This window comes from Centroberyx affinis, unplaced genomic scaffold, assembly GCF_046629955.1.
Source record: "Centroberyx affinis isolate AG114_WGS23_722 - 3 ecotype Tasmania unplaced genomic scaffold, CSIRO-AGI_Caff_v1 ptg004174l_1, whole genome shotgun sequence".
NCBI lineage: Eukaryota > Metazoa > Chordata > Actinopteri > Beryciformes > Berycidae > Centroberyx > Centroberyx affinis.
Window position 1 is genome coordinate 87,024 of NW_027281930.1, and position 13,248 is coordinate 100,271.

The window sequence follows — 13,248 nt, forward strand, 5'->3', positions numbered from 1 at the left end:
AGAGCGAGAGAGTGTTTGTAAGAGAGAATAAGACATTAAAATAACAAGTTTGACACTGTAGGCTACTCCCGGGGAAATAGAGCGTTTTCTCCTTCTAGTCTCCTTGCTGGCACCAGAGGAAAGGTAGATGGGGAGAGACAGAATGACGCGCGCAGTCTTGTGTTTTTGCCTGCTGCAAGTGCTCATTGTGAATGCTGGACGTTTCACAATGGAAAAGCGTGCAATCGCCCACAAGGAGTTACCACCCAACCCCAGCAGAGATCAAGCCCCTCGGAGCGCAGGTGAGTGTTTACACTGGCTTCAGCTCCAGGCGTTCTACTTTCCTATACTGACAATTACTGACAATTCCTATAGGCCTACTGACAATTACACTGACATGATCAGCTCATTGATGGCTGCCATCATGTCCTTTCTCAGGGTACAAGGAGTACCCTCATGAAAAGCAATTAAAGTAATGATGTAATACATTTTAAAATGCTACTATTCAAATATCACCGGGGAACTCAACTAAAATGCAGCAACTGTAGGTAAAAAAAAGTTGCAGGCCTATACTGCAGAAAATCCTATAGAAATAGTATAGGAGAAAAATCCCGTAAAGGTCATTCTAAACTATTCCAGTGATACTATAGCAGATAAAAAATAAAGTCGGACAATCTCACTAGAAAGTCACTACTGAATACCACAAACACTCATAGTTCATATAGGATTATTATAGGAATATTATAGTGATACTATAGGAGATTAAAAAAAAAGGAAATTTCAAATACCATAAAGTCGGAAAATGCCCTGTGAAGTCACTACTGAATACCACAAACACTCTTAAGTTAATATAGGATTATTATAGGAATATTATTGGAATATTACAGTGATACTATAAGGGATTTAAAAGCCTTTTTTTTAACTCTGCTCCTAAACTGTGGAACACCGTGCCAAAGAATATTAGAGAGACGGGCTCTGTAAGCATTTTCAAACGACTGCTAAAAACTTACCTTTTCATCTTAGCTTTTAAATAGCCTTCATTTTAACTGTTTCTGTTCAGGATCCCAACAGAGCTGACACGGGCAAGTACGAATTTTCATTGATCTTGTCCGGGTGATGCTAACTTGCACGAGTGAACACTATTTGTGGGGGGGACAGAGCTTTACCCTGTATGATTCTCATCCATCTCAGGATGGTGAGGTTTTTGACCAAGAGGAGAATCTATGATTCTCGTCTGTCTTTGGCAGTGAGATCTGACGTAAATATCAGATCAAGAGTAGAATCAGGGGAAAAGAAAATTAAAGAAAAACATATGGATTCACTCACAATGTGCATCTAAAAGTGGGAGTATTTGTTGTGTTCTTTTATCTTTCTATTTTACTTGATTTGATTCTTTTAATGCAATGCATTTTGCTTGTTCTTTTATATTAATTTTATCTTTTTATCTGTCTTTTATCTGCCTTCTATCATGCCGTCTTTTATCTGCCTTCTATTGATGTAAAGCACTTTGAGCTGCTGTTGTGTATGAAAGGTGCTATACAAATAAAGGTTATTATTATTATTATTATTATTATTATTATAAAAGAAATACCATTAAATCGGATAATCGCACTATGAACTCACTATTAAATTAAACACAAACACATTAAATTAACCTAGGATTATTATAGGGATATTATAGTGATACTAAAGACCAAAAACTATATATAGCCTACCATAAAGTCTGAGAGTCCCACTATGAACTTACTATTGAGTACCACAGACACAATAAATTCCTACAGGATTATTATAGGAACATTATAGTGATAACCATAGGAGTCAAAAATGCCATAAAGTACAATAAGGTGACGATACATTCACTGAGTACCAAAGACACGCTAGAAGTTCCTGTAGTAATATCATAGGAATATTATAGCGATACCATACAGTGGTCGGCAACTAGCGGCCCGCGGGCCAAAACTGGCCCGCCTGTAATAGTATCTGGCCCGCCAGATGACACTGAAAATCTCTGATCTTGCCATGCTTTGTGTCGTGGTGCCGTCGTATATTGTATTCCTTGCAAACTGCAACAACTTCGTTGCAGATTAGACAGACTGGTTTGGCGTTAATAAAATCAGGTAAGATGAATGCATACTTTCCTTTCCATTCTTCTTTGTACGTCCTACCTTCGCTGTCAACTTTTCTTTTCATTGCTTTTGACAGTGACATTTTGTCTTGCTAGCTATCAATGTTTTGCTAATGTCTCTGTGCACACAATGTAACCTCCCGCACAATAACGCGGGTAACGATGTAACGCGAGAGTAACGTACGTCGGATATCCAATCCTGAGTCCATAAAATAATTATTACAATACGTTAGATAGGCTCAAAGAAGTAGTCATTTTCAAAATGGAAATGATACACATTTAGGCTATTATTAACTGTGTGGAGAGTCTGTCGGTGATTAAAGACAGCAGTCACATTATCAGCAGGTTACTATTAAAAGCTGTTTTATAACGCAGCCACAGAGTGGAGCAGGAGACAAAGCAGTAATAACACACTAATAACAGTCTGTAGCAAATTCAAGTTACTTTATTTTAAACAAATAACTTTCTTAAATTACTCTTTTGTACAATATATAATAGTATAGATTAGGGAAAAAAAGTTTTGTTTGGTAGAAAAAAAAAAAGGTTCTGTCCAAGATATTATGTTTTGGCCCACCATTCAGTTGCTTGGAAAAAATTTGGCCCGAGGCCAAACGTACTTGCCGACCCCAAATACCATGAAGTACAATAAGGTACCACAGTAACACAGATCAGAGCCGTTTCTTGCTATACGCGGACTACGCAGCTGCGTAAGACCCCCGCGACCGCTAGGGGGGGCAGTTGCGCCACTGTATTTTTGTCCTCTTCGAATATAACCTAAATGGCCACTTTTGGTAACCAAGCGTCCTCATGTGTTGTTCAAAAACACATACATTATAAGCACATAATGGCGAAAATAAAATGCATTTGTTGTATGCTAGATAGATCAAAAAGCAGCTATTATTTCGAGAGCTCTTTGCCTTACAAGCAAACCAATTTCAAAGTCAGTTTCAGATTCTCACGTATTGACATACAACGCTGTTAATGGCCTTCGGACAGATTACTATTCCAGTATCTTGGTGCCTATGGCGTCCAAAAGGATCCTTCGGGAAATGAAAAAAGAAAACGGAAGAAAGCAGAGGGAAAACAACGCGTGCAGAGCAGAGGTAAGACATATTGATTAAACGCATAACCTGTTTTATGGGCAATGTATTTATACCAGTCAGCGATCGGTGTAAAGTTACCCGAACTGACTGGATAGCTAACGATAGCAACACGCAGTTTGTTTTCAGAGCTGGCTAGGCTAGCTAACGTGATCTATGGTCAGAACTGTGGGCACGCCTACCGCCTCTGCACACCGTGAGGGGAGAACGGTAGGCGAAGGTCCGTTCAAACATCTGGCAATTTGTTTCTGCATTACTTATAGGCAAACAACGCATATGGAAATATGACGTGAGACTTTGTTATTAACTGATAGGGTGTTCTGGTAAATTCAGCATGTATATAATCATCCAAACAGCTCGCATTTAATAAGTGTTTCCCACAGGTTGACAATTTAGTTATGGCGGTGGTTGTTAATGGGAGGGGGGATTAAGCACCCTCATCCATCATACTATAAAGCAAGGAATCTCTGTCTGTCTGTGTGTCCGTCGCATATCTCTAGAACCGTTCGTCCGATCGACTTCACACTTGGAGGGTGTATTGCTGGGGACCCAAGGACGTGCAGTGTCGGATTTGGTGCAATTTGGACACGCGACACGTTCAATATGAATAAACTTTGAATAAACAAGTGAACAACGCTCTGTGCAGCAGCGGCGCGAGCGGGCACTGCACTAGTCATTACAAACACGTTTCACAGCCTACTCAAGATTTCCAAATATACCAAATATGTCATGCTGAATTACAGGGAAATATGTATAAAATGATGCACAAGACATCTGGATCTTTCCATTTGATGTAAATGTGCCATAAAAAAAAAATGCCGTTATATATTTCACTCACTTCAATGATGCGTTGGAACGAGCAGATACAGAATATGTAGGCCTGTATAACATTGTCCTACAGTATGGAAAAGGTATTTTTAAAGCTGCTTAAGGGGACATTTTTAAACTACAGTAACTATGGCAGGCCGTTTTAACATTTAATCCTTAAAATGCACTAGTCACTAAAATTAGGCACTAGTGCTTATTTTCTAATGACTAGTCACTATTCTTCCAGTTACTAGTCACTAATGTAATTTTACCAACGAACAGGTTTTGTATTTCAACAGTATTACAATATGAGTAATAATTATGATCAAATATGTTCATTCACCTAGAAACTTTATGTCTCTACAGGAGCACTTCTGAAATACTTTGGAGGACCAGCCTCAGCACAGCCAGACCTCTCTGCTGGTCAGGGGACACCAGGTCCATCATCATCTTCCTCAACAGACCCACAAACACCAGATGCAAGTACCTCTTGTCTGATTTGTGAAATTATTTGGCATAATATAGGCTATATATTATTGGATTGTTAATTGTCATTTGCACTTTTATCCTGGTGCTAGTGTCATTTTAGAGTACTCAATTTTATTCTTGTTCATAAATTTATAATTTATTCAAAGTATTCTGTTTTTGAAAAAAAACATTTTATTTGTTCAGTATTTACAATTTGCATGTTTGTTTTGATTTTGATGTCTTAACAATGCAACTAAGTTCCTGAAATTAAAAGATGTTTTTTATGTGAAAAATGCAGCATTCGGTCTGATTTATGGAATCTGTGTCAATGCAGATTTGATGTGTATTCATGAGTGCTTGAAATAGCGGGGGGCCCCGAACAAGATTTTGCATAGGGCCCCCAACAAGAAACGGCTCTGCCACAGATATGATATAATTTGTTAAAAGACGATTACATTAATATTATAGCGATTTACTTATTTATTTATTTTTGTTGAGACGTGGAAGGAAAAGGTCATTTATAACTTGTGACCTTCCAAAATGTAATTTAGCGTGTTTAATAATGTCTAATATGGAGCTGATGCAGTTATCCATGTTCAAAAGGGCTATTTCCAGCCCTATGTTGTCTGTGTGATGCTGCTGTAGGGTATACGTTTGTCTAATAGCCATTTCCCTGGAAAACCTGTCAGTACAAATTAAGTTTGCCAATCTAATTATGATATTTACTTAATGTGTCAAGTACTTTGTGTCCTTGTGATTTACAGTTACTTAATCTCAACAAATTAATTTTACTCAAACAGAACCTGAAATCCTGTTCATAATTATTTTGAATACAGGTTTATTTAAGTACTGTAGGCTATATTCTTATTGCCCAGGTCATAACACATATTTGGAATGGCACACGCTCGGGTTTCATTAGGTGGCTGCCTGCTGGGCACGCTACTAAAGTGACGTCATATCGTCTTCACTTGTCCTGTTCTGTAGTGTAATGTGCTGCCCTTTGATCATCAACATGGGTCGACATAAGCTAAACTAATGTGTCCCTTATGGTATTTGCATGTCAAAGAAATTCTTTACAAGAGGCAGCTGTTTAAAAAATGTAAATACATTACACCACTTATAGAACAGATATGTGACATATTATAATCCCCTTCAACCTGGACAGATGGGCAAAAAATTAGGTTGATTTTTTTTTTTTTTGTCCGAATGCAGTTGTATGACTGTTCAAAATGAACATTGTATATACGTTTTGTAGTTCAAAATGCCCTTATATGCCCTTAAATGGGTGTGCTCATCTTAACTGGACCCCTACCCTCACTAACTGTAAACTGATCTATTGCCAACCTCTGACAGGTTGTAATTCTGAAACTGCAGCATCCATAGGCAAGATATTGGTTTTCAGATTCCCAGAATCCAAAGCTACAAATGCCACACTTTTATAAAGGCAGTGGAAATTGGATATTTTAATGTACTCAGATACAAGCAATGTAAAATGTGGCTCAACTAAGGCCACTTTCCTAAATTGGTTTTCTGTACATTGCAATTTCATGCACTGTATTGCTGCAGGGTCTGATTAATATATAAATATTCGGCGCATCTTGTTTGTCTCTTTCAAGTAGTTCATGATCAAATTCTATCACATATTCTATCACAGGCCAGTCAGATTGTTAAAGCTGAAACTGGATACAAAAGTTGGAAAATGGAACATATAATACATTATCTAGTGTGTCTTTGGATATAAAACAATATAGAATGACAAGAATGCAAGTCTTGGTCAGTTTTTAATGTGGTGGCCAGGGTTTCCTTTTACAGTATATTGCTCTATAAATGCTGACAGACTGTAAATTAAGATGACATTGAGTTGGGTTTATTCTACTTTTTCCCATGCATTACTGACTGTCATGTTTACAACGATTCATAGTTATACAAGGGATATGAGATCCTTTTTAATAGATGCCACTGTCTAATTTTAGCGGTGTTACTTCTCTATTATCTTCACATGTTGGTCCTGATAGGGTTACAGTCACAGTGACAAACACCTTTCCATTTAAAGGGTTCAAATGGAAACTCTCAAACATGACACAACACTCAAGTTTGATGTTTCAGTCCCAGGAGGCCTTCAGCTCCCGCTGGCATCACATGTCAGAGCACATGACAACATGGAAATGCGGAAAAATCTTTGGAGAAAACTGCTTTATATATGTATTATACTACTTAAACCTGCAATAAGTGATATCAGACCTTACAACCAATCCTGAAGCTAATGTGTGCTATGTGGAGATTTCATTGAGACATAATGATATAAACCAATATCCAGCTGTGTTGCTGTTTTCACCTCTTTTCTAAAGCTTGTTGTCAAATTCCGCTCCGGAACGAAGCTCCTCTCGGTCCGTTCAGTAGCTTCTCATTGTTTTAAAACTAGCTCATCTGCTCCCTTGCTGTTTAACAGCGGCGCTCACCCCCTCCCGTTCCTGAAATAAATTCTCGTAATGACGGAATCGGTGAAGTACGGAAGAGGATTAGGGCCACATGAAAAATTTATTTGAGTTCTGAGTTTAAAGTCAGAATTCTGAGATTAAAGTCAGAATTCTGAGTTTAAAGTCAGAATTCTGAGAATAAAGTCAGAATTCTGAGATTAAAGTCAGTCAAATAAATTTTTCACATGTGGCCCTAATCCTCTTCCGTAGTGAAGCGAGCGAGTAAATCTGTCAGACCAGTAAACTTGTTAAACTAGTAAACTTGCCTATTCACTTGTCACTGTGGGACACGTAAACGATCTGGTAAAGCGAGTCTGGTAACTGGCAACACGTCTCCGTAGGTACGGTTAGGAGCTATCAGCCTTCATGCACGGTGCTTTGTATGTCCTTCGTAGGCCTCCGTAGTGCAGAGGCTTTGCTTTGTGCTATTTACAAATGTGTTGTGTTTCTGTCGCCTTCTAGTGGTCAGAAAATTTTAATTTTGCAGCTTTAAACCCAACTGCTCCTGCTTTGTCAAAGCATTCATAACTGGAGCAATTTTGTTCATTTTCATCTTTTCCTGTTTCATTTGTCTCGCAGTTTACCAATTTACTAATTTCATTTCCTTTCATTGAGAGCATTTAACCATGTTAGAGTTAGAGACAGAAATTGTTTTATTACTCAGGCTTCCTTTACCAATACACAGGATTTGACGGTACAATCCCTTCTGCCATAATCCAGGGTGATCATTCATACAGAAGGCCAATTCAGATGTCAAAAGAATTATGTTCATACCTAGAGATGGTGACTGTAGTGGACATCAGGCTCTGCAGTCATAAATCTACAGGACCACCAGACAGGCAGCACTGTTCACCAGCCACCTAATTTAAATGTTATAGGGTTGAGTTGAGAGTGTGGGTGTATCACTGGGGTTATTAAGTGGGCATGGCCCATAAATAACAATAGTGGTAATCATACATTTTATTTGTATAGCACTTTTCTGGACACTCACAGACACTTTACATCAAAGGCAGATAAAACACAAAACAACAGTGTTAAAGGCCTGCAGGAGAAACAATAAAAACACTACGTAAACATTAAAGGAAGTTTTAAAAAGGTGGAATGAACATTTAATGGAGGACAGCGGGGGGGGTGTAAGGTTTCAGGAGGGAGGCAATGTAAAATCACTACTATTAAGCTGTGGGAAAGACAATCTGGAAAAACAGCGTAGATGCCCTCGGGAGCAGGGTGGGTCATCGAAACATAATTAAAGGAATAGTTTGCCCAAAAATGGAAGAAGTACATTGCAGCTTTCTCCAAAACAGCTGAAGTTGCCGGAGACCTGTCTTCAGAATAACGGAAAATAACCATAAAATGGCTCTATGCAGCTCTCCCAGAATAATCCAAGTCTCTTGAAACCAAAAGATCCCGAAGTGACTTGAAAAGACCGACATTTCCACCATTATTTAGCTGAAATCGCCACTCGTCACGTTTGCGTGTGGCTAGGTAAGACTAGTTCAAATTAGCAGAAACAAGACTTCCGGTTTGACTGTTTAGCCTTCAAAATAAAAGCATGAGATTTGAAAATAGGTAGAAATACTGTTTTAAACCAATTACTTTGTATTTAATCGTCAAATTCAATAAGTGAGCTAAACGGTCAAACCGGAAGTCTTGTTTCTGCTAATTTGAACTAGTCTTACCTATCAAGGCCGGGGTGTGCACAAACATGACGTATTTTGAATTAACAGCTAGAGTGGTGATTTCAGCTAAATAATGTTGTAAATGTCGGTCTTTTCAAGTCACTTTGGGATCTTTTGACTTCAAGAGACTTGGATTATGCTGTAAGAGCTGCATGGAGACATTTTATGGTTAATTTCTGTTATTTTTTGAAGACTGAAGACAGGTCTCCAACTTCAGTTGTTTTGGAGAGAGCTGCAATGTACTTCTGGGGATCTCTGGGACTGTTGTATGGACTAACAAACTTTACCCGATTTTCTACTGACATTGGGGTGAGTAGATAATGACTGAATTTTCATTTTTGGGCGAACTATTCCTTTAAGGAAAGAAGCGAGGACAACAATTATTTGGGCTGTCCTGGGGAAACATTCCTAGGAAACATAATTTTTGTGAATATTTTGGCCTTTAGCTCCGTGAAGTTCCTTACATTGTTTAAAGTTGTGCCAATGGTCCAGGATGCCCCTATCCTATTATTCCTGCTGGTGTCTGCACACAGTCAGCATAGTTGGAGATATCAGGGCTCGTTTTCCTCCTTCACAAGAAGACATTTGCTGCCATTCATTCTTGTCCAGTAGAGCGTTATGTTTTAGCGTTATGTTAATGTGCTCGACTTAAGTGTTTTCATATCAGCACATGTGTTATGTTACACTCTACTTCCTGTCAATCACCTGACACCCACAGGAAGAAACGGAAGTCTCCTCCAGGAAATAATCCCTCAAAAACAATGTCTCCTCTCAAAATTTGTCACATCCATGTCTTTGTATTTAGGGTCTTTGTTAGCCGGCACAGCAGTTAATTACAAGCTAGGTTTGACAACGCAAAGTTTGTATTTTAAAAATGACCAAAAAAAAACAAGCACGCATTGTAAAATGGCTGCGGGAAATGGAAACTCAAGGTAGATGGAAAGAAATGGGCGGCAACTCTAAATGTCACCGGTGTTCTCCTTTAACAGCCGAAGAAAGGTCATTTTCCACATCACAGGGTCTTAAAACAACCAACTCTTGGCACAAACATTCTGGGAACACTGACTTTAAGATTATGTTTACCTGCGGCCAGGTTCCGCTCCCACTGATGGGGGGTGAGTTGAAAGAATTTAAGGGAAGTGGTGCAAGGTTGTTTTGTTTTTTTGTTGTTGTTTTTTAAAACATAAACATGGCTCTTGTGCTTCCTGTACACACACACACACCAAGGGGTATCAGGCTAGAGGCCCCTGCTGTCCCTTCTCACAGGGTTCCACTATTAACCCTGACTTGACCTTTGACCTTTTTTTTTAACAAGAATGGCACATTTCGGTGAAGCTGCTGCCAGTGATCTCATTCAGCGTTAACAACAAAATTAATTTCCTCATGTTACACGCAAGATATATGTATGGTCCACATGCGCGCGCACACACAGACACACACATACACACATACATGTACGTTTTCTCTTCTTGCACACACATACACTCACCAGATGTATAGCTAATAAGTTACACATGGACAACAAACCTTGCTCACACATGTCTGCTGGTGCTTATTTGTGAGACTTGCAAGAATTACAACAATTCATCCGAGGATTCTCTCCTAACAGCAACATGTATAGCTCATCGTTCTCGATCTCATCCTCCTGGACTGGGCTCCATGTGCCGTTTTTCAGTGTACATTACGTGCCAAGATTTGCATGGAGTGTCCTGCGGCATGATATATCCACAGAGTGACCGGCCAACTCTCACCGCTGAACCCCAAGAATGAAACGCACTCCAGATCTTCTCATAGCCTTGATGTTGTTTCCAACAGAGCCTTTGATCCAGGGGAGACAGAGGACGCTGTTCGCGAGACGAGGAGTGTATGAGCGACAGAGGGTGCACGCGCCGGTAAGCCGCATGGTTCCACATTAAAGTAGACCCTCTAGGTCATGCGAGTTCTGCCTGTGCATTTGTTGATGTGATGGGTTGTGGCATAAGCGTATCGCCTTACATTTTCCAATCCACCTTTTTTGCGTTATGTGCTGTTGCATATTTTCAGCCATGCCTTTATTATCAAGGGCACATGCCCCGGGGCCCTGGACCACCAGGGGCCCAAAAGTCCTGCATCTGTGTTCAGTTGAAATGTGCAGCCAGGTATGACCCTGAAACACACTTACCTGCCTCAGGCCCCTAACCTGGGGGCCCAAGTCAGAGCCTCTATTGACATTGGGGGCCCTAAACACGATTTCTATTGATAGCGTGATCCCAGCCACAATTATTAAACTGCCACCTATTGATTGTATGTTTATGAGCATACATTTAGTGAATATCATCAAACAAAGATACAGAGCACTAATTATATACTGGTGGGGCAGGGGGTTAGGTGCAGACATAGTCAAACCTTTTCAATAAATTTCAACATTTAACGTTTTTTTGGTCCTTCATTCTTGCCACCTGTCACCTCGTCTCCTTAAAGCCACAGCTTTTTTTTTTTATATTTCAAAATTTTTGGAAAAGAATGGCACACTTTGAACTTTGAATTAATAGTGTTACTATAAATTGTAAAGCTAATTTGGTTGTAAACGTTAAGCATTGTACAAATCCACACATGTAGTCTATATATCGCATTATCGGCATCACAGTTTAAAAGTCTTGGTTCTCTGGTTCCTAGCTTTTGGACAGAGTTGTTTCCCCTTTAATAAATGTATAGGTGTTTCAGCTGTGAGCCCTCTTGAAACCACTGAACTTAGAAAAGGTTAATCGGACAAAAATGAATTCTACTGTATATTGAAGTTGTGGTATGAGCCCACACAGGTTCATGCTAGCTATAATTTTTGTTTTGGTTCAGTTTGCATAGAGATTTACAAGCTGATTTGGTCCTGCAGGCTGTGATGAAAGATAAATACGTCATGTACTGTACATAGAGGGTTGTCAGATGGTACAATGTACATGAGCGAGGTTTCACATGTCTCCTTATTCAACATGTTTCTAAGCCTCAGCATGGTCTTACAGTCTGATCATTAAATCAATGGTTTAAGCAGTTTTGCCTTTACTTCGCAAACAAGGATAGTCAGATATTTGAGGAGGAGCTATTTGATCATTCAGAGATTTCAGTGACAGAAATCTTTAATGATGTAACTATGGCTGGTTATGTTTTTGGGTAAGTCATGTCATAGTTCCACTATGCAGCTGTTGAAATCTGCACAAGCTTCAATCAAATTTTGATTTTCCTTCCCTTTAAAAGCAGTACATTCTGCACCATGACACTCAAATAATTTGGTGATGGAGAGAACAGTCTGGAGCATATTCAATGATATTAGGTGAAGAGTTAGACAGAAGTTTGGCTCTGTGCATCATGGCACATACTGACAGCTCTATGTTGGATGGCAATCATTCACACCATGTAATAAAAACCACCACTTATTATTAAAAACTCAGTCTTCTTACTCCTTACTTTACAGAATAGATGTATAATTGGTTTTTTTTAGCATTTCTGCTTTATTGGACAGTCACAGTATAGAGAGGCAGTAAAGATAAGAGAGAGGGGGGGTGTCCTGCCACAAAGGACGTCATGTTTATGTGCTGTGTGCCTCAGACCACTGAGCCACCAGGACGCTGGGAAACTGGAACTGCTGAACTTATGTAATGCAAAATATGGATTTAATTTGGAGGCAGAAAATGGTTTGTTGTACATTGCATGTTTGTTTATAGCTGTAATTTATATCAGGGCCACCCCAGACCTTTTGGAGCCTCTAAGTGAAATGCAATTGAATAGAGTGTCATGATAATCGTAAGCTAGTTTTACCAGTCAAATCTATCAATGGAAAATAATACAATTATTTTAGTTATAACCAATAATTTTCAAATCAGAAGCCGTTGCCTAATTAGTCACTGTAAATGTTCCCATCTTTCTTTTTATCTTGCCATCTTTGTTTTATAGGTCTTGGGTTATTCACTGTTTAAATGCCTTTAATCCTCAAAATCAAATCAGGAGTCAGAAGTCAGACTCTTGTCTTGCATTCTAAGTTGATGTTACACCTGCTCTGTGTTTCTCTACCCCTAACCCCCCCACCCTCCCCACCCCAGAAGCCCAAAGTGTTACCCGCCCCTCCAAACGGACCCCCTCCCAAGGCGGCACCGAAGCCCGTCAGCCCCAGGTGCTCCCGGCTTTCGGAGAGCTGTCTACCTCAGTCCCGCTGCTGCGACCCGTGCGCCACCTGCCACTGCCGCTTCTTCAACACCATCTGCTTCTGCCGGAAAACTAACTCGCTGTGTCAGAAGAAGACATAAAGGAGGGACACCAAGACAAAGAGGCAAAAAACAAAAAAAACAACAAAAAAAACACAGACTCAGAAACACACACATGCACATAAACAGAAGTGCAAACACCCACACGGCCACATCGGCACCGAAACTGCACATCCAACCACCTCAGCATCATTTGGATGGGACAGTCTGCATTATCTAAGGCGAAATGAAGAAGGAAGCTAAATACCTTTTTAAATACCTCTTGTGAAAGACAGCTGCTATGCACAAACTCGTCACCATATAGTGTCACATAAATCCAGTTAAAATCCACCTGATCTTTTATGAAGTCTGTTGAATTATATTTATTATTATTATTACTCG

General features: G+C 39.5%; 1 protein-coding gene across 1 annotated transcript; it reads left to right on the forward strand.

The window, feature by feature from the left end:
• The first annotated feature begins 208 nt into the window (after positions 1-208).
• Positions 209-12,909, forward strand: LOC139663939 (agouti-related protein-like). Its single transcript, XM_071542733.1, has 3 exons — positions 209-281; positions 10,451-10,527; positions 12,706-12,909. The coding sequence occupies exons 1-3, from the start codon at positions 209-211 to the stop codon at positions 12,907-12,909; spliced, it is 354 nt and encodes a 117-aa protein (XP_071398834.1).
• The last annotated feature ends 339 nt before the right edge of the window (positions 12,910-13,248 follow it).